Source organism: Siphateles boraxobius, unplaced genomic scaffold, assembly GCF_051911475.1.
Source record: "Siphateles boraxobius isolate OS27281-9 unplaced genomic scaffold, OSU_SipBor_1 65, whole genome shotgun sequence".
Classification (NCBI taxonomy): Eukaryota; Metazoa; Chordata; class Actinopteri; order Cypriniformes; family Leuciscidae; genus Siphateles; species Siphateles boraxobius.
Genome location: NW_027509192.1, coordinates 9978370 through 9998791, shown reverse-complemented (window position 1 = coordinate 9998791; position 20422 = coordinate 9978370). Strand labels below are relative to the sequence as shown.

The 20422-nt window shown below is 38.9% G+C and overlaps 1 protein-coding gene across 6 annotated transcripts in view; it reads right to left on the bottom strand.

The window, feature by feature from the left end:
- gramd4b (GRAM domain containing 4b) overlaps positions 1-20422 on the bottom strand; it is a 36206-nt gene that overhangs the window by 13721 nt on the left and 2063 nt on the right. For all 6 annotated transcript variants that reach the window (XM_077210820.1, XM_077210818.1, XM_077210819.1 and 3 more), the window contains exons 2-4: positions 11139-11346; positions 5067-5190; positions 125-245 (exon numbers count right to left, since the gene is read on the bottom strand). In XM_077210820.1, the coding sequence (XP_077066935.1) occupies positions 125-245; positions 5067-5190; positions 11139-11346 (453 nt within the window). The remainder of the gene's footprint in view (positions 1-124; positions 246-5066; positions 5191-11138; positions 11347-20422) is intronic.

The window sequence follows — 20422 nt, the reverse complement described above, 5'->3', positions numbered from 1 at the left end:
CTTATTGTTTAGAAAGCATTAACAACAAATAAATATAGAAATAACTAAAATGGAACATTTATTTGACGTGTCAAATGTTGTTGTGGGAAACTTCTATACTGTGGAAAAGCATCACCTCCCATACCTGGATCTGAGAATTTCATTCATTTTCTGCTCGAGATCGACTCTTTTCAATTTCTCTTTCTCCAGCTCCTGCTTCAGGGTGTCGACATTTATCTCCTCTCGGAGCTTCCTCAACTCCTCCTCTGTGAGCAATACACAAAGAAAACAGTTCAACTGCATGATTGAAGGACTGAGGAGATTGCTGTTGACTTCAGGAAACGCAGTGGTGCGGTTTCACTGGAATCCTTCAGCAAGCTTGAGGTCTCTGGCTACAGATGTCAAATATACGAGATACAAAGGGTCAGCTGGTCGTTGTTGCAAAATACACTTGACAGCATGATCAGGATCTTGTATCACTCTCTTAAGGTTTATTTTGCAATAATGACTGGCTAAAATGTTCATCTAGGCAAGAGGAGAACTGCCTCCCCGACTGAGCCTGGTTTCTCACAAGGTTTGTTTTCTCCATTTCCATCACCTGATGGAATATGATTTCTATTGACTTGCTTAGTTGGGGACACTTAATATTCAGTAATATTGATTTGAATGCACTGATACTATCGGATGAGAACAAAACTAGAACTGAGCTGAATAATGACACTATTGTCTTCTGTAGAGCTGCTTTATAGCTGATAGATGACACTAAATTAAGCTCGCTCACAGGACAGGACAGGAACCATAGGAAGATTTGAGAAGGTTCATCCTCAATTTCAGAGAACTTAATGATTCTCGAATCAAATAAACATGTAGCTGCTGGCAGACGGATCGTCCTTGATCCAACAAAACGAATATAAATGATCACAGTTCTAACAAAGAGCATGTTTTCTGAAAACTTTTTGCCTCTGGAATCATGCACCAGCACAACAGCCCTAATAGAGTAGTTTTCCCACCTGCCCTCTATTGCTCACAATGCCTGCTTCAAGGTTGCCTGGAACACAAGCCCATCTTCATCTATAATTCAGCAGTTCCTGAGTCTCCCACAGAGGCGCTATGGTCATGATAAAGACCCCCTGCCGCTGACTCAAGGGCAGGTGCGCTAAAAGAGAATCCAGATGATCAGTGCAGACCATAGGGGCCGTCGCTAAACCCGGAGCTAGTGGACGGAGGCACTGAACAAGCTGTTTCACAGTGATAAAACAATAGATCGAAATTAATATTTATAGCCATGATGATATTCTTCACTTTACAGCGTGTTCGGAGTGTCAAGGCAAGCAAATTTAGATCTAGTTGTACAAAAGTACAAATAATATCAATAATCATAATAATAAATCATATTAGTATTAATAATAATAAATCATAGTAAGAATAAAGAATAAGAAAAAACAAAACAATACTTACAGATATCCTAATCTCCTGTAACATGTTGTGCAAAGCAAATGTTTAGGAGCTTTACATGAATAATCCTTTTGGGAACATTTGCTAGATTTGTGCTATTGTGTGAGCCGTTTTTCACGTTCTGGTATGCAAACTCAACCTCACTTACGGTTAAAGTGATATTGTGGCAGAAATAATCTTCTAAGCAGATACTAATCTTTGCCATGCTACAAGCACTTAGAACAATATTTTTGTTGCAATGTTGCACTGCACAGATGAGACCCTTAACTCAAACGGCACTTATTGTAAATGTAATGGTAACTAACTGTAAACCAATAACCCATTAATCAACAAGGAAATGTAATAGAAACTAGTGTAGTATTTAAACATTGAGTTGCTTAGTCACAATGTACTTTGGTTACTTTTACACTCGGGTTGAAGGTGAAGGTGTAAGTTCTGTGCCACTAGTAGCACCAAATAGAATGGTAAAATATATTTAAAAAAGTGTGTGTGTGTGTGTATGTATATATACACACACACACACACACACACACACACACACACACACACACACACACACACACACACACACACACACACACACACACACACACACACACACAGGCATACACATGCATACACATGCATACACATATCATTATTTATACTCAGATTTAAAAAAAAGTTAATAATTAAATGATAAAGTAATTACATAATTAACCCATAAGCAATCAGCAGAATGTTCAGGCAGTAACCATGCGGAAGGAATTTGAAATGTAAACAACATTTTTATGGCTTGATAAGAACATGTTCACTTTGTTTGCCAGATTGGGTCTTGGCCCACTGTCCTTCACTGAAGCTGTGCCGTCTCATTTCCCTCTCTGAAATACAAACTTCAGCCTCCGCTCACGCCAACTTGCCGGAGCAAAAAAAAAAAAATGATAGCATCTAATGGCCCATTTACACCAAAGCAATTAAGCATATGAAAGCCTTTCTGACTGACAGAATCCTTTCACATAGTTCACACAATCAGCCATGCCTGTCTCTGCCAAAAAGACCATTAACACAATGGTAAAGGCAACACAAAACCATGGACCAATGCTAGCCCATCATAGAGTCATCTGATGTAATGAATATGTGAACTACTCATGTTAGCACCATTTGCCTCCAGAAAGTTGAATGGGAAAAAATGATTAAAATTAATAATTGAGGAAGTATGATATGTTTGAAAGTTTTGCTAAACATTAGCAATAAAGGTATTTTATGTTGAAATGGGGTATGTTCGGACTGAGCAAGGAGTCACTAGCAGTCAGTACAACTCTATTGTAAAACTGACAGCTGCAGCTTCCAAAAAGGTCATGTCATATGATCCAAGAACAGTGATATGAGGGATGAGAAGTATGAAGATCTGTCTTATGATCTCATGACCATTTGTTACTGGCCCCTGGCATTTACCAACAACACAACACTTATGCTACTATAAGAAATTATAGTCTGCTCCGATCCAACTTCCACTCCAATATATATTGAAATGTTCCTTCACTTAAAAGAGCTTATTTATCATAGAAACAATTCCCTCCAATCTCAGTAATATGTAAATAGTATCACAGTGTCACGGTTATCACCTATAGTGTGGGAGCGGCAGCGGGTATTCGAGAACCATCTTGATTATAGGGACTTCAAATAGATGTTATCACCTTAAACTTATTTGAGAGAATATCAAAGATGTGGGTACAGAGGGACCACTTTTGTGGTTATCCTCAATTTACATTCAAGACAGAGCTTCAGCTCCATGCTGAGAGAGAAGACGAATTTGTTATTCTTAACATACAGAACTTCAGAACACAGCTGTTACAACAAGAGCAACTTCATTTAGATTAAGAGTGGTAAACAGTAACAGGATAAAAGGTTTAAGATTTGAATGTTCTGGGTTCAGTCTGACGCGGATGAACCCAAGGAGCTTTGTGTACCTTGCTACTGCTATGCTGTAATAAACTTCATTTTTTAGATCTTCAACATCCACGTCATTTTTTCTAACACTACTCAAGTAAACTGCCCAAAAGCTCTTTGGACATTTTATTTCAGTCATAAATGTTAACAGTACTACTACACTGCAATGCACTGATTTATTTTATTGAAATAATTATATACACATATAAAATTACATATACATACATATACATATATATATATATATATACATACACACACACACACACATATATATACACATAAAATTACATATATATATATCCTAATTTTAGATTATACAATTTAATTAGATCCCATTTCCGGGTCACAACCCACTGATCTACACAAGAGTCCAGATTTGAAGAGGCACAAAAAGAGCATCCAAATCTTTGACCTCACCTCATAACCTTGCAGCAGCAGCATCATCATTCACAGTTTTAAATCACCTCTACACTGTTTTACTAAGTCAAAGCCATTAGGTCACCTTACTTTCTTTTTTTTTTTTTTTTTAAGTGGACAGGCCTCTGTTGTGTAACTAACTATGAATAAGTCCAGTCTGCTTTTTTGGGCAGCAGCAGTTTGGCAGCCCAGATCTGACCCTTTGCTGCTTTCCGGTACTGCAGTGCTCAAGGGCAATTCACATGCACTTACATACATACATACAAATACAGGGTCTAAAAATAGACCAGATACTCCCAACCTCATAATACACAACTAATGTTCTGTTTAAGCCAATATAATGAATGGAAAACTGAATTATCATATGGGAAACAAGATTATTATGTCTCAACATGTTGGAAAAATCTAAAGATAAAGAAAAAGATGATACTACTCCAGAAAACGTCTGTTGTACGCCTGCGTGTGTGTGTGTATGAACCCCAGTGGAGGGCTAATCTCTGCTTCTGAAAGTCTCACTAATTGAAAAGTGGTAGAGGTGAGATGGATCAGCAGTATACATGGTGGGTTTATCGCTGTAAGGTGCAGGCAGCTCCTGTCCTAATGAGAATGATCTCACTCCACTGCTCAGGGTGATAAATCCACAGACACCGTGAGCCATCACTTAGCTTGAGATATACTGCAGATCTGGAGGCCTGGGAGGACAAATCACTTTTTCTTGAAGAGCTGTTTCTAACAAATTCTGGATAATATCCAAGTTAAAACGCCATTTTAAAGCATCTGAGAATAATATTTTTAAAAGATATATAATAGCCCCATTCCAAAAGCATTTCAATGTATCATAGGTGTGGATGTAAGTATGCAATCCCTAAATGCACTCCAACAAGCTCAGTGGAAAAAAATCCAAAATGAACTGTTGAATGAAATGTTAAATGTATATTAGAATTATGCATGTTCAAATATTATACTTTTATAATATGTTCACCACTGTTCACCACTTCCACTTTCGATGAGTCGACCGTCAATGCAGCCAGTTCAATGAAAGCTGCCTTAAAAGACTGCTGACTATGCAGACAGTACGCTGCGATGCACCTTCCAAGGTTTTAGAACAGAAGCACAATGGCTTAAAAATGACTATGGGCCATAATAAAGTATGAAATCCCACAGAAAAGAACTGCAAAATCAGCAACAGAATAGGATGTTTATCAGGGGAGCAGTGATGATAATTTAAAACGATGAAACCATGTAAAACAAAGATGCTGCAATAATTTTTCTGGGTTACTCACGAAGAAAGTGCTTTTCCAGTAAGGCTATCTCCAGGTGACCTTTGACCTCATTGAGTCGGTCTGAATCACACATTTTGTAGTCCTGGTTGAGAGCAGCAGACATGGTGAGAGTCCCTGAACCAGCCTGGAGAAAATCAGTAAGAGAAATTATGAGAAGCTCAGAAGTTCATGAAGGCTCACTGCAATGACAGCAATACTAGTCTGAATCAACATGTTATGAAAAGCCAAATGGCCCAAAATCTCCAAACTGCATTAAAAAAAAACTGTTTTTGCCTGAACAATGCAGAATATGGCCACGTTATGGTCTAATAAACGAGTGTCCATTAGGAATCCAGTAAAAGACATTTTACAGATTTGTGCTTCAGCCTGTCAGAGACGTCACAGCATCATCTTCATTGAAGTTCAGCAAAAACAGGATTCAACAAATCACGGCTCTAGTCCCCAACCGGACGCCAGTGCGGTAGCTGTAACCATGGTAACCAGCTCATGAGCTTGCAGAGACACAGCAGCTCTCGTAGATGAGCTTTCCAGAGCTTATCAAATTATAAGCAGCAAATGCAATTTCTTTGAAAACGTGCTTGGACAAGGCCGACCTATCCGAAAGCCCTTAATAACATCATTTTCTCCAAACGTGGTTTCCGATCAGTTCTTTTCTTGTCAAATTTCATGTAAAACATCAAAGGTCAGTGCTGAACACTGGGCCATTAGAAACAAACATCAACAGGAAAAAATACTGCAGCTTTACCAAAAAACCCTTGAGATTTTTTTTAGACAAGAATTATTTGGAAGTCTGGGTGTGAACGACGGAGGGAAATCTCAGCTGCAACAACAGGAAGAGGTCATTTATACAGAAAGAAATGCAGTGAAGCAAATGGATGTTTGGGCTGAAAGTCCTTTGGGAATCTGGCTGTCTGCCTCATGCAATGCAAAGAACAGGAATTAAATACAGGATGGAAGCAAGTTACGGGGAACACTTTTTTTTTTTTAATTATTAATAATGCTATTCTACAAGTATCTGTTCACTCAAATGAATATTTGTTTAATATTCAGTTAAAACACTTAGCCAACACATTTCTACATAAACCCCAGTAAAAAAAAAAAAACAGTCAGTGAATAACCCGACTCACTGCTGAGTAAGGGTGTCACGAGAAATCGATCGAAATTAATTCACAATCTCAAAAATCGAAATTAAAAATGGAATCGTCGATACTGCCACACCCCCATGTCGCGCCCGTGATGGAAAGTTCGGATCGTTTTACTGACTCTATTGTTCAATCTCGTTCATCAAAATTAACTAATCTTTTTTCTAGTCATTTCAGGGGCTTTAAATGTTATACTTTTAACAGGCAGATTCCCCGAACACATCCAACGCAATCTTGATCATATTCTGAATTAAGAAATCATTATAATGCAGTCACAAGTAATTTACAGGGAACATTAATAATTACTTGACCTTCCGAGTATTTTCTGTTCATTTGTCGCGTGACAGAGGCAATGAACGGATCGTTCATGAACGACTCATGACGGCGCGGAAAAATAACACATGTGTTGAAAGGCTGTGAGTCCTCTAACTTAGATTCTATGCCCGAGCCCGAACTTGGTATTTCCCGTCACTATCCTCGGGCCGGGCTCTTGATCTATAGACGTGAACTCCCAACGCAATAGAGTGCGGCGCGGGACTAGATTTGATGGCCGAGTGCGACCGCGGACGGTAATGCACTCACTCTGTGTGTGCGGGAGAATAAAACAATTCGCGGGACTCCCGCAAACTACAAATATCTATGAATAAAACATATAAAAACTAATACATTTTTATTTATCTGTTGCAGAAAAGCAACAAGAACAACTAAAACAAAATAGAAACGATTTACAGGCCAGAGTTTCTATTTAAAACATTTTTGCAGCGTTGAGCGATTTAGCCAATCACAGACATATGTGTTGATTTTTTGAACGCAATGGCCAATCAGAAGCATTTAAGATACTCTCCTCAGAGCTGAATTCTGTAAGCTGGCAAATCCTCTAATTATAACAAACAAAGTGTAGGGTATTATGAAAGATTCATTGTGCAGTCAGCTTCATTGATAATAACAGAGATGTGTGAGATTGCGATGAACTGATGTCAGCTTTTTAGGAGCTCCAGCAACCTGTGCTTCAAAATCGAGAATCGAATCGAACCGTGACCTTAGAATCGAAAATTTAATCGAATCGAGGATTTGGAGAATCGTGACACCCCTACTGCTGAGAGCGTCGCTGAGATGAATATTTTCGGGCGGATACCTCATATTTTTTCCCCCCATGAATCATTACTATTGGTCACCATTTATGTCTGTCTGTGGGTTTTGCAAATATTTAACCGATGAAAAGTATTAAAAAGAGCTTGCGACTAAACCGGCCAGTAAAGCCTCAACTTCACCTGCCTCAATCTTGAATGAAGTGCCGTATGCAGTTTGAACAGTCTCTGCTTGTTTGCAATGCAAGGGTAAATAAAGAACACATTTGAATAAGTAGGCTACAGTGTTTACTCAGGAAACATTATATATGTAAAGACTAGGCCTGTCGCGATAATCAATAAATCAATTAATTGCACGATAAAAAGAAAATGAGCTCGATCATTTTTCCGGCCGCGATAATTTCCATTTGCATGCTTGTTTGTTTTCCTCGTCTCTCTCTCTCTCTCTCTCTACCAAAGAGACTGGATGACAACTCTCTGCCAGACATTGATTTTCGAATGTTTAAAATTATTATTATTTTTTTTTACTGAGCCTATTTAAAATCGTATTTGATTGCAGAGCGCCGTAGCGCATTAACGCAGCACTACCTCTCGCTCGTCCCTCTCTCTCTCTCCCTCATATTATGAGGCGCCGTCTAGGGCTTAAAGGTGGGGTATGTGATTTGGAAAATGACCGGCAGATTTTGAAAATACACAATTCAAATGGTCCTACCACCTTCTTTCCTCCAAGGTTGGCTCTGACTCCACCCATTTGAAGAACATGGACGCGCAATCATGCACGAGCAAAAACTCAGATGCGCGAGAGATTGTAAGGACGATTTACTACCAATCATGGAACCGGCTTTACTGACGAGATCACTGATCTACTGTATATAGAACGTCATTCTATATAGATCAGTGGACGAGATGCGCATGCGTCACAAGCTTTGAGTAGGCCTATGCGGACGAAAGGGGTCAGGCGCGCTGGGGGGAGGGGTGTGTGGTACATATCATGCTTTTAAATCGTTCCTTTTTACATATAAATCATACATTTGTGGTGTATATTAAGTGGAACTGCAATGCTTGGGTCTGAATTCCTCATTATTATAGCTCCACAGGCCCCTTTTCTACCCCTTTGCTGATGTGCGTCTGAGAGCAACTCGTTTTGGTGCCGTCTCTTTAAATGCAAATGAGACACTTGATACCCCGCCCCCTCTCCAGCTCCCAAAGGTGACACTCGGTTCAACTCTACCCCGTTCGGCCATTTTTGTAGTTTGATTAGAGATATACGATTATCTAGGTTAACAAAATGTCAACAACTGAAGACTTGTCAATCAAGCCATACAAGTTCGAGCCAGAGCTGGACCCGGAGCGGGTTGAAAATGAAGACGAGCACACTAACAAGACAAATGACTACGGCCTAATCTTACCACTAAAAATATGTATTGATAATATGGTACGTTTAGAAAAGCATTAGAAAATACAGCAGCTAAATGACCATTGTCATGATGAAAATCAACAACATTAATACTGCAGACGTGTACTTAAACAAAAATAAAAAAAGACAAAGGTACTGCTAAACCATGACCACCGTGTGTTTTGAGAAAGTAAAGTACTTTATTTTTATTAACGTTATTTACAGCTCTCCGAAGTGCTCTGTTCGTCGTCTCTAAAGATGGTAGGAATTGACCCCTCAATCAGACAAAGTCTGGCGGCAAATCCTTCTATATACTGGCGGAGGTTGCAGAAGCAGGTGTCCCTGAAGTGCTTCGCGCACACAAAAATGACTTTACCCAGAGATGTGGGTACTTTTCCTTGATAAATAAAACTCAGCCAGGCACTTCGAAGAGGTTCTGATGCTGGGAGACGGTGTAATGAAGCGTGTGGGTCACTACATCCAACAACCGAACATTTGTACCTACCCTCTCGTAACTTCAGCATCCTTGAGCTTGGACTACAAAATCACAGCGAGAAATAAAAATGGAGGATTGCTCGAAGTGTTGGGCCGGGAGTCAATGTCCTTATTTGGCAGTTCCGCTGCAAATACTGTGACGTAATAGTTCAAAAAACGTCATCGATAACAGAAAAATCGGAACAGGTTAAAAAATATGACCAAAACAGAATATAAAGATATCAACGAAGCACCTGAAGAGACTAATTTCAACTTTTCTGTACTTCTAAACACTCCAAATATACATCAAAATGCATTTACGGGCTAAAAAAGTGGATTTAGCATGATATGTCCCCTTTAATGATTCTAGGTGATCTTGGAAATGATTGGCTGGAGTTTTTCGAGTCCTGCCCGTTCTACAGATGATTAAATTGCTTAATTTTCATTTCAGTGCTTCTCAGTGGCTGGAAGTGGGTTAGGAATAGGATTTCAAGTTATTTTGAAAAAATGGACAAAAAAGAGAATCACATAACCCACCTTTAAATCAAACTTCATTCATGCACACATATATGAAACACTTGCATACACATATACCAAGTAGTCAAACATACATGTATACTGCTGAATGCTCAAACAAATACATATGAAATGCACAACGACACACCTAAAGTCGCTCACGCACATACACGCAAACTCTACACACACAAGATGCGCACACACAAACTCTCCAGGCACATACTCATGAGACGCGAGCGCACACACACAAACAAACTCGCACACAAACTCAATGAGACGCGAGCACACACAAACTCTCCGCGCACACAGTACTCATGTGAGACGCGAGCACACACACACACTCATATGAGATGCATGCTCACACAGTAGGCCTACATGATGCATATGATTCTCAGTGTGAACGGAAGTCACACATTGGTAAGTGCATTTTTTGTTAACAGAGACAGAGTCCATTGCTTTTATTGTTGTTGGTTGTTTTGTTCATTTAAATAGTCTTTAGAAATAAAAGTTTATTGATCTTTGAAAAGGTGTACCTGCATTATTATGCCATTATCATTATTTTAGATGAAAATTCTCTCAGAACGACAATATTATCGCTTATTGTCAATATCATCGTTTTAATTTCTTGGACAATTTATCGTCCAGCAAAATTTGTTATTGTGACAGGCCTGGTAAAGACTAATGTTTTATGTATTTGAGGAGCGTAAAAGAGCGTCTCAATCTAGCACAGTGGTTCTTAAAATAGCCTGTGCGAAGCACTTCATCTTTTATAACATGAGATGTTGGCCAAATAACAGAAAAAAAAAGTACCGCTACAATAAACTTTATAAATCGTAAGTTGCTGAAAACGTAATTAGATGCACATACTGCCTCAGAAAACTTCTTCTTGTAACTCCATTTGTGCTTGATTTTGGTTAAATGTTAATAATATAAATGCCACATGAAAGTATACAGCCATGTATGAAGCCACAATTGTTTAAACAATAGTGTTTTTTTCCATTTTTGGAGATACAAGGTTACAGTCCAACAGCGATGACATGTAAAATACATTTCCTTTTAGTAACAAAAACACACAACAACAAAAAAAGAGAGAAAACAGCCAATAGTGTGCACAGCCTAAGTGATTAAAGATCAAGAATCCATGATTGAATAACATGCATCAATTAATCATTTAAGAAATCGTGATGGGAATAAAGAAATTAAAAAGATTTTTTTATTGGGGGGGGGGGGGGGGGCGGCTGTTGAACTGAATGGTTTTCTATGAGTGGTGTTATGAAATCTTCAAAATAGAGGTCTACACCCTTTTCAAAATGGCTTATTCACATCACAATCATATCGCATCTCTACATTTTTCTACAGAGACAAAACACTCAACTTTAAAAAAAGAAAAGAAATCTTCAGCACTTTCTGACAGATGCTCCCCTGATATTCCCACAAATGAAGGGACGTCACTTACAGGGTCTCGCTGCTCTTCTGTGTCTTTGATAGAGCTCCGCTGTTTTACTGGGATGTCGTCATTACATTCGCTATCAGACGCGTTGGGGGACTCGGCCAGGTCCAGGAACTCATCTCGCTTCTGTCCTCTGAACCTTATCTTATCCAGACGCTTTAGCATGTTCAACACAGAGATCTGTGTCTTTATCTTAACATGGCGGCTGGCAACCCTGTAGGGACAAAAGCAGCTTCTAAGTCATTGTGTTGACATGAAACCGTGCAGCGATGAAGAAACGTACAATTGCACAATACTATCTTGATAAATATCATTCTCATTTAGACGAAGTTCTGGCTTTTCATATGTTCATTGCACAAATTGAATATGGAAAGTACCATGATATGAATATTTACACCAATTAAGAAAAATACTTCATATTATTGTCCAAGTGAAATCCAGAAGCGGAGTAAGACAAAGCCAGCCATTCTTAGCTCAGGAATAATGTGCAGTCACTCGCTTGCACAATAATAGTCTCTCTGGACTGGGTATTGAGGTCTGTGAACTGGGCCGCTTGATCTCGCTGTGAGAAATTGCTACAATCTCAAAGAGATCAGCTGATGCGGGACTAGTGTGGCCCAGCACCCTGTTCTGTACAGTATGTGGGTCAGAGGTAGAGGCCCCATGATCCTCACGGCAGTTTTGGCCCATAGTGAGACCCTTGTTCAGTTTGAAGTGTGAGGAAAACCAGACATTTCAAATCTATCTAAAAGTGATAAGTAAAAGTTTCTCACCTCGCATGCTGCAAAAAAAAAAAATCTGTATGACTTCTGATTAGTAAACGAATCATATAGACAGGATTTGTAAACTGAATTGACTCGAAAGAATCTGTAAAATATTGTATATATTGTCAGTACTGATATTTAATTGTACATGCTCAATTCCACTAACTTTTAGTGAGCTTTAGATTATGGTACTTTAAAACAAAAAAATAATCTTTAAAAACACAAATTGCAAACTTTTATACAGTGCATTATAATGTTGTGATGCCTAAATTCACTTTTAGCATCTAAATAGTAATGTTTTATTTTTTTTAATTAATTTAGACAAAATGATGTTGAATTTTAATTCAACATCAGGCTATAAAAATGCAAACAGTTATTGGCTTATTGGTATATAGAATTTTAACAGCAGCGTATAGCATGTATTATTCCTCGGTGTCATTTTAATATATTTTTCACATTTTCAGTTTTCACTTTAGTTTTAGTAATTTTGTTGTGATTGACATTTTAATTTGTTTTTTAAAAATATTTCTATTTACAGTAGCTTTAACATTTTTATATAAAAAAATTATAAATTAAAATGATTATAAAAATATTTTATATTTTATATTATAGATATTAGCCTTTTAGTACTTCAACTTAAACATTTAACTATTGCCTTGACATTCAACTGAAAAAAACAAGTTTAAGTTTTATTTAAGATTCAGAAAATCATTTAATTGTTTTAGTTAATATCAGCACAATTCCTCACACAAAACTACCATATGGTCTCAGAATAAATCATTTTAAAAACCACTTTTTATATACTTTATGGGGATTTTGCATCCTTTTCAAAGCCTCACTCACATTGATCGTAACTGTATATAAAAAAAGCAACCAGCATATTATTCAAAATGAGGGTGAGTAAATAATGACATAATATACATTTTTGATCTTTAATCTTAATATGTGCCAATTACTACCTAATGGAAACAGGGCATTCAACTGTTAAACTCATGGAAAGAAGCGGGTCATGAACTATTGTGCTCTTCTTCAGGCAATGTCTTAAACGTCTTTGTGCATCTACAAACATTCCCTGAGAATGCTGAGGTCAAAATACTAACACAGCTTTGCAACATGTGACTGGATTTATTTATACAAAAAAAAAAACCTCTCCAGGAACCAAAGGCCCAGAGTGGGGCACAAAATAACGCTATTGGTGTTCCAAACTCTGCATTCCCTGCAGTTAGTTGACCTTACAGCAAACAAAGCGGGCCTGGGAACAAAGCGGCCGTATGCGTGCCTAGACACTCTAAACCTCCAACCCAGTTCTAATTTCACTTCCAGAGCTCAGACAACATGCTGTACATGATAATGATAGGACTGAGGTTTAACACCAGCCATCTTGTTCTTAAGAAGACTGATTTTGGCTTCCTGTGAATTAGAAAGGGACTTTTTTTTGTTGACAAAAAGCAGACGTTTCAAGCAGCTCTCATGAGAGAAACGGAAATATATCTGCGGATGGTATTTATCACCCATTTGTCAGATTTACAATGTTTAAACTCATTAGAACGCGGCATTTTATGAGAAATTATGACAGGGTGTGACAACTAATCTCAGCCTCTTTCTTTAAAAGTTTTGCTTGTGAAAGAGTTCAAAATTCACAACTCAAATTTTTGATTTTGTAAAATTAAGATACCAAAAGAAGAGTTTGCCAATAACCAGAATCTAAAAATATATTTAGATTAATCGTTAAAACTATTAATCCTTAGAAGATCACGATCTTACAGTGGCCCAGTAGTGCACAACACAACGAAATTTAAAAAGCAAACACAAGTTCACAACACAACGAAATTAACACATGACAACGAAAATGAGCCACAACACAACGGAAAATGTACAACACAACAGAAATGAGACAACACAGCGGAAATAAGCCACAACACAACGGAAAATGTACAACACAACGAAATAAAGCTGCAACGAAATAAAGCTGCAACACAACGGAAATGCTTCCGACCACTAGAGGGCTCTCGGAGCGCGATAAAGTTAGTTTTCCTTGCCATAGATTTTGATACATTTAATCAAATATCGACATTTATTAATTCAAAATCACCAACGTGTATTATAGCTGCACACTCTAGAATGCTTTGACGCGCTACCACAGCCAAGTGTGCCGCACAAGCCCTGAAAAGTGAAGCCAAAGCGTCTCGATCGCCCCCCGGTGACTGGTCCTAGTATAGCTCATAAACCCCGCCTCCCCATGTTATTCAACGGGACGTGAGACCAACTAAACAATTAAATTACACTTCACATATCTTTTTTCCAAAGATAGTTTCTGTCATTTACTGTAGTTTTTATCACGCCGATATAATTTCAAGTTGTTGTTTTTAAAATAAGTTTGTTTTTAGTTAGTTATTTGATGCTATAAAAACGGCGCTGTGGCGTACATGACTGACAGCTGTGATTGACAGGTTCTCTGAGCAAAGTAGTCACTGAAGCCACAACAGACTTTTTTTCGGGATCTTTGGAGGACTGAGGAGATTGGAGCTTTAAATCTAATATCTAAATTTCTATAATTAATTATTTCACACCGACATAATGGGATGTTCTGCAGCAGAGGCGTGTACTTGTGATTGTTTAAGCGAGAGTGAGGGAGGGACGTTGATTTTGCGGCTTTACTTCCTGATCACTACTGCACATGTCTGGTCCCGAAATCGCAACTGCGCAGACTCAAGTCCCAAGATGTCAGCGCCATATCGGTACAATGGCGGCTTCACTTCTCGCCAATGGAAGAGAGCGAAGGGGCGTCGTCCATCTTTTTTACAGTCTATGACCACAGCACATGATTTCTAAGGGAACGTCTGGCAATTCCTCCAAGATGTTAAAACGTATAATTTGTATTAATTAAAATTAATTACTTTTAACATTCAAAAACAGACATGTTCAAAATCTAAAGCTTGGTTGTATTGGTAGTAGACTTACTACAGGTGACTTTTCCCAATTCGTCCCTTCATGTATTTGCAGTAAACAATATTTTTAAGGAAATGTCTCTAAAAGTTTTTTTTTCTTTTATCATGTTTCAAAGGTTGTAGTTCCTAATAACCAGACTGACTTACAACAGGTGAAATTGTGCCAATAGCTCAATTTCACCCTTGTAAGCACAGTACACAATTTTTTAAAATAAAAACATTAGGCCAACTGTGATTCACCTAAAGGTTTTTTTTTTTTCCATGTCCTAAAGCTTGTGGTAGGGTCCTAGTGACCAGACTGACGTATTACAGGTGAAATGGTGCCAATACCTTCCTGTAATTCTGCAATTCACCAAATGGTTTTTATTTTTATTTATCAATTTATATTATAATAAATTATACGTTTTAACCACCTGGTGGATTTGCCAGACGTTCCCTTAGGGATCATGCGCTGCGGTAGCGCGTCAAAGCATTCTCGAGTATAAATACGAAGCTATAATTCATGTAGGTGATTTTGAAGGAATATTTTATGTCGATATATAATTGTTACATACTGTTAAAACTAATCGTGGTATTGATATATTGAGACTGCTGACTCTATAGAACAGTGGCATGGAAAACTAACTTTACCACGCTCCGAGAGCCCTCTAGTGGTCGGGAGTATTTCCGTTGTGTTGTACATTTTCCGTTGTGTTGTGGCTCATTTCCGTTGTGTTGTACATTTTCCGATGTGTTGTGGCTCATTTCGTTGTGTTGTGGCTTAATTTCATTGTGTTGTGAACTTATGTTTGCTTTTTAAATTCCGTTGTGTTGTGCACTACTGGGCCACCGTACGATCATGATTAAAACTACGCGATCTTATTTCTTAATGACAGTGATTCGCCTGTGTCTATTAAACCTTTGACAAATACGATAACAGCGCAGATTCAGATCTGCGTTGGCGCTACCGCTGACAAAGACAGAGCAGCTGTCATGTCTTTTCAACCACACAGTATCATTATTTCTGTTACAATAATTCAAGATAGAAGTACTGCATGGGATAAATGTTTATAGTTTGGATATAAACACTGAGGTATATAATGGTAGCAATCAAAATAAAGTAAATCACCTTAATGACGCTTCAAATAAAGATTGAATCAATTACAAGGTTACACCAGTAGGTGGTGAAAAGTGATCGTTAAAGAGATTCAAGAGATTAGTTCAAAAAAATGACGATTCATCCAGTAATGAAGCAAGTGAAGTCTGTGGCTATGTGTGAAATCGCCCCCATACCATTAAAAAGGGCACTATTTGAGGTGACAAATTTATGGTGTCCGAAACCATAGATGTTAACGAGTGCACTCATTCAAACCCACAATGCAAACCCACAACTACAAAAATGAGTGCACAACCGATGTGCTCAACGGCTAGAGAATACTCAATGCACTGCAAGGGTCATGCCAAATGAATTCCCGTGTCTTGGCAGAAGATCCAGAAGAATCATCCATCCATTTTCCAAACCGCTGGTCCAATGTGGGTGCAGCTGAACATCATATGGCGCTTTTCCACTACATGGTACGGCTCGGTACGGCTCAGTACGGTTCGGCTCGCTTCGCTTTTCCACTGCGTGGTACGACTCGGTGCGGCGCGGCGCGGCTCGGTTCGCTTTAGCTCGGTTGCTTTTCCACTGGAGTTAGTACCGCTTCAAAGTGGGGATTATGACTGATCGTTATAGTTTATCCACTCCTCGGCAACCAACAAGAGGAACGTCTGTGCTTCTCGTCCACTGACCACGATTCAGACATTATTTTTTTGGAATTTTTTTTTCTTCAAGCAAGTAGTTTTAAAAATGGTGCTACAGCTGTGGCTGTTACTGGCTACTTAAATCTAGCGGGTTTGATGTCTCGCAAATACAATGACGCTAGTGACGATTCTGTCTGTCTGACCAATCAGTGATCTACAGTGTTTCGACGTCACATTTTAGTATCGGTACGGTACGCTTGGAACATCAACAGAGCTGGTACCATTTAAAGCGAGCCGAAGCGAGCCGTACCGTACCGTACCATGCAGTGGAAAAGCGCCACAAGTGAGCCGTACCGAGCCGTACCGTACCATGCAGTGGAAAAGCGCCAATAGTTATCAGTGCTGTCAAATCGATTAATCACAATTATTCACATCTAACATAAAAGTTTTTGTTTACATAATGCATGTGTATATACAGTATACTATATTTGTATTTAATACATGTCTGTGTGTATATATACTGCACACACACACACATATAATGTAAACAAAAACTTTTATGTTAGATGGATTCATCGTTTTGACAGCACTGACCGGTATAAATTCCTTTCTAAAGTCGGCATGAAACGGAAGTTGAGATTGTCCTTTTTTCCTTTGTTGTGACGTATATCCGAGTGAAACGGCTTCTGAAATTAGAAAAAAAATGTAGGGCGGGGCTTGATTTCGTCCTTCGGAAATTGATTGGATCGTTGGAGGTTGGGCGTTGCAAACAAAATGGAGGCAGATTTGAATGCCAGTTTACATTCAGTTGTGGAGGATTTCTCTCCACCGGACTCCCCACCGTTACCCTCCCATGAAGGATTTTTTATTGAGGAGCCCGGCGACGAGAACGAGGACGAGCAGCTAAATTTTCAGGCAGGAATCAGCCCATATTTATACGCGCCTCCCGCGAACCAAAATGAGTCAAGTCAAGTCATCAGTCAAGTTCACCCTCGAGAGCATCTCGATGTGTCCGAATGGTAGGCTATCTATCTTATCTATCTTATCTAAATCTAGTTATTTACCTTAACTGTCAGTCATAACAATTACCACCATGTTGCTGGCTGCGATGACTGACAGGTTCTCTGAGAGTCGGTGCACCGATAGCCGCACCCTCATTGCCTCGGGCCGCACCATAGACATCATATAGAGACTAATATGGCGCAAGAAATGCGGCCAGCATCTTAAACCGGTCATACTCCTATTTGCGTTGCATAGCAGCAGTAGATGGCAGAGCACTGTGCAGCATATTCCTGCTCAAATCGGCGGACCATCACTCGGGGATTACTTTTCACAAGTAAGATTTAACACTTAACATTACCGTACTATCGGTTGTATATTTTGTGAACAAAATATTCAATGTGTCCTGTATCGTAGCTACGTGTATGACCTTTGCAGCAAAAAAAATGCGTGAAAATCAGTTCGGTATTCAGTGAGATATGATTAATTAAATGCGCTGGCAGCTCATTGCACCTGCCAAACAGATTACACTGAGCGGAGCGGGTGACCGGTTTAAGATGGCGGCCCCACGGCTCATCCGCGCCAATAGGCAGTAGCGGACAATAGGGCGTCTATCTATATGATGTCTATGGGGCCGCACCCTTTCGCCATGCCTCGTGATCGAAAGAGAAGAGAGGTCGTTTCAAGGGGGGAGGGAAGGCTAATGTATTTGATTAAAGATTATAAGGGTACATGAATTTTGAAAAAAATAATGAAGTGCACAGATAAATCATTTATAATAAACACTACAATGTTACATATAAAAAGAAGATTTGTCAAATTTGAGTTCATGCCGACTTTGATTATTAAATTGTTTAATTAAGCTTTATTCAAGCTAGTTTCCATGACAGAGTTCAAGATAAATCCTTTAATAACTGGAGCTGCCAGTTTGCTAAGTGACAAAAATGATTATTAAACACTAAACAGCAAACACAAACTATGCAAAAGCGGCAGCCCTTCCGGCACACTCAGTGTCTCCGAATTCACTCACTCGTTTTTATTCACTCCTTCAAGTAAACTATATTAGTGGAGTACTGTAGGGAATAGTGAATGAGGGTACAGGGGGCATTTTCAAACAAATACTAAAGCATACTTACAGGTTGCGATTCATAAACCGATTGTCCCGACAAAGTGGTAACTGCTCCATCTTTCATGAAAAACTTTTGCGTGTAGCTGGCATTGTACACTCTTAAAGGTGCAGTGTGTGATTTTTAGCGACATCTAGCGGTTCGGTTGCGAGTTGCACTAAGGGTTCAGCCCACCGCCCACCGCTCACCCCTCCCTTTCGAAGAAGCTACGGTGCCTGAAACTGGACAAACATATCGTCGTCTGAGACAGCAGAGAATAGCCAAGGTAAGCCAAGAGTGTGTAACATTGTCACCGTTTCTGTACCACAGTCCACTATAAACCACATCATGGATAAAGTTTACAAAGCCATAGTCAGGTGAGGATCAAGGGTCTTAATATATAATATAATAATAGTAATCAGCTGATTGTCTCACAAACGTAACCAGCACATGTAGATATAAATGTAGATATAAATGTCTCATTCCAAGGTAATAAAAACATTACGGTTTATTAAGCAAGTTCTTTATACACCACTGAAAACATAGTTATGGATGTCTTATTGCATTTCTGTTAATAGATTTTTACACCAGCAATTTTTACACATTGCACCTTTCTTAAGCCTGTTTTATGCTTCTGCGTCGAATAGACGGCGTACCCCCGCAGACCCCTCTGCGTCGCCGCAAACCCCTCTCTGACCCCTCCGCCGTAGCTCGACGTGCACCTCCAAAAAATTCTAAACTATGCGTCGAGGCGACGCAGACCGCAAGGGCAGTGATTGGTCAGATGCACCGCGATGCAATGCAACCTGACACAGAACCAGAGCCGGTCCGAGCCTTTTGGGGGCCCTAAGCAGAATTTGATTTGGGGGCCCCCTCCCACTACGCGAAGTCACCTGTGCTTGACGATTATTGACACAAATGTCACGCAATAATGATACATTATAAATGAATACAATGAGGTTGTGTATTAATCCAAAATAAATACTTTATAAAAAATAGATGCCTACTTAAAGTTTTAACTTTTATTTTACTCTTTTACTAACTCTTTGAAACGTCTTAAAACAAATGGTCTCAAAACATATAAAATAAATTATTTGCTAAAATAATGACAAAACTGAGAAATCAGAAACCTAATAAGAGCAAGGGTTCAACAATGACAATTATTGTAGAAAACTGTAAAAATATTATTTCTCAACTGTCTCAATACAGTGTAACTGTACTCAAAATCTTTTTTATTATTATTACTGTAACAGACTTTGTTGGATTGTACATGACAGAATCCAACAAAGTCTGTTACTATAATACCGGTAATGATGTACTGGCGCTCGTTGTATGTGATCTATTTTTCCCCTCGGGGCTTGCCGTAGATAGGAATGGGTCGTGTGCATTTGGTACCGGAGTGTCACGGGTCTTTGGAGTTAGTGATCTGATGTGTGGTATAATAAAGTGGAGACGAGTTCAAACTGCTATGTTTCTTATTTATTCAAACTGCTACCCTTACACCTAGAAGGTTAAGTTCCCCTGCGGCTATTTTCTCCAACTTAAACCGATACCCTACGCAGTTGCGCACGAATTGTCTATGCACTCGCGAGGTGTCTAGATTATGCGCATGACTTAAACGCTGGCAGACACAGCAGCAGTTGTTGGCAGGTATATTGATCATGAAATCAGAATTTTCTTGTCTTGAATTATTCATTCATTCATATTCATTCACTCATTTATGTCACTTGTTTAAGTCATCTAAAAAAAAA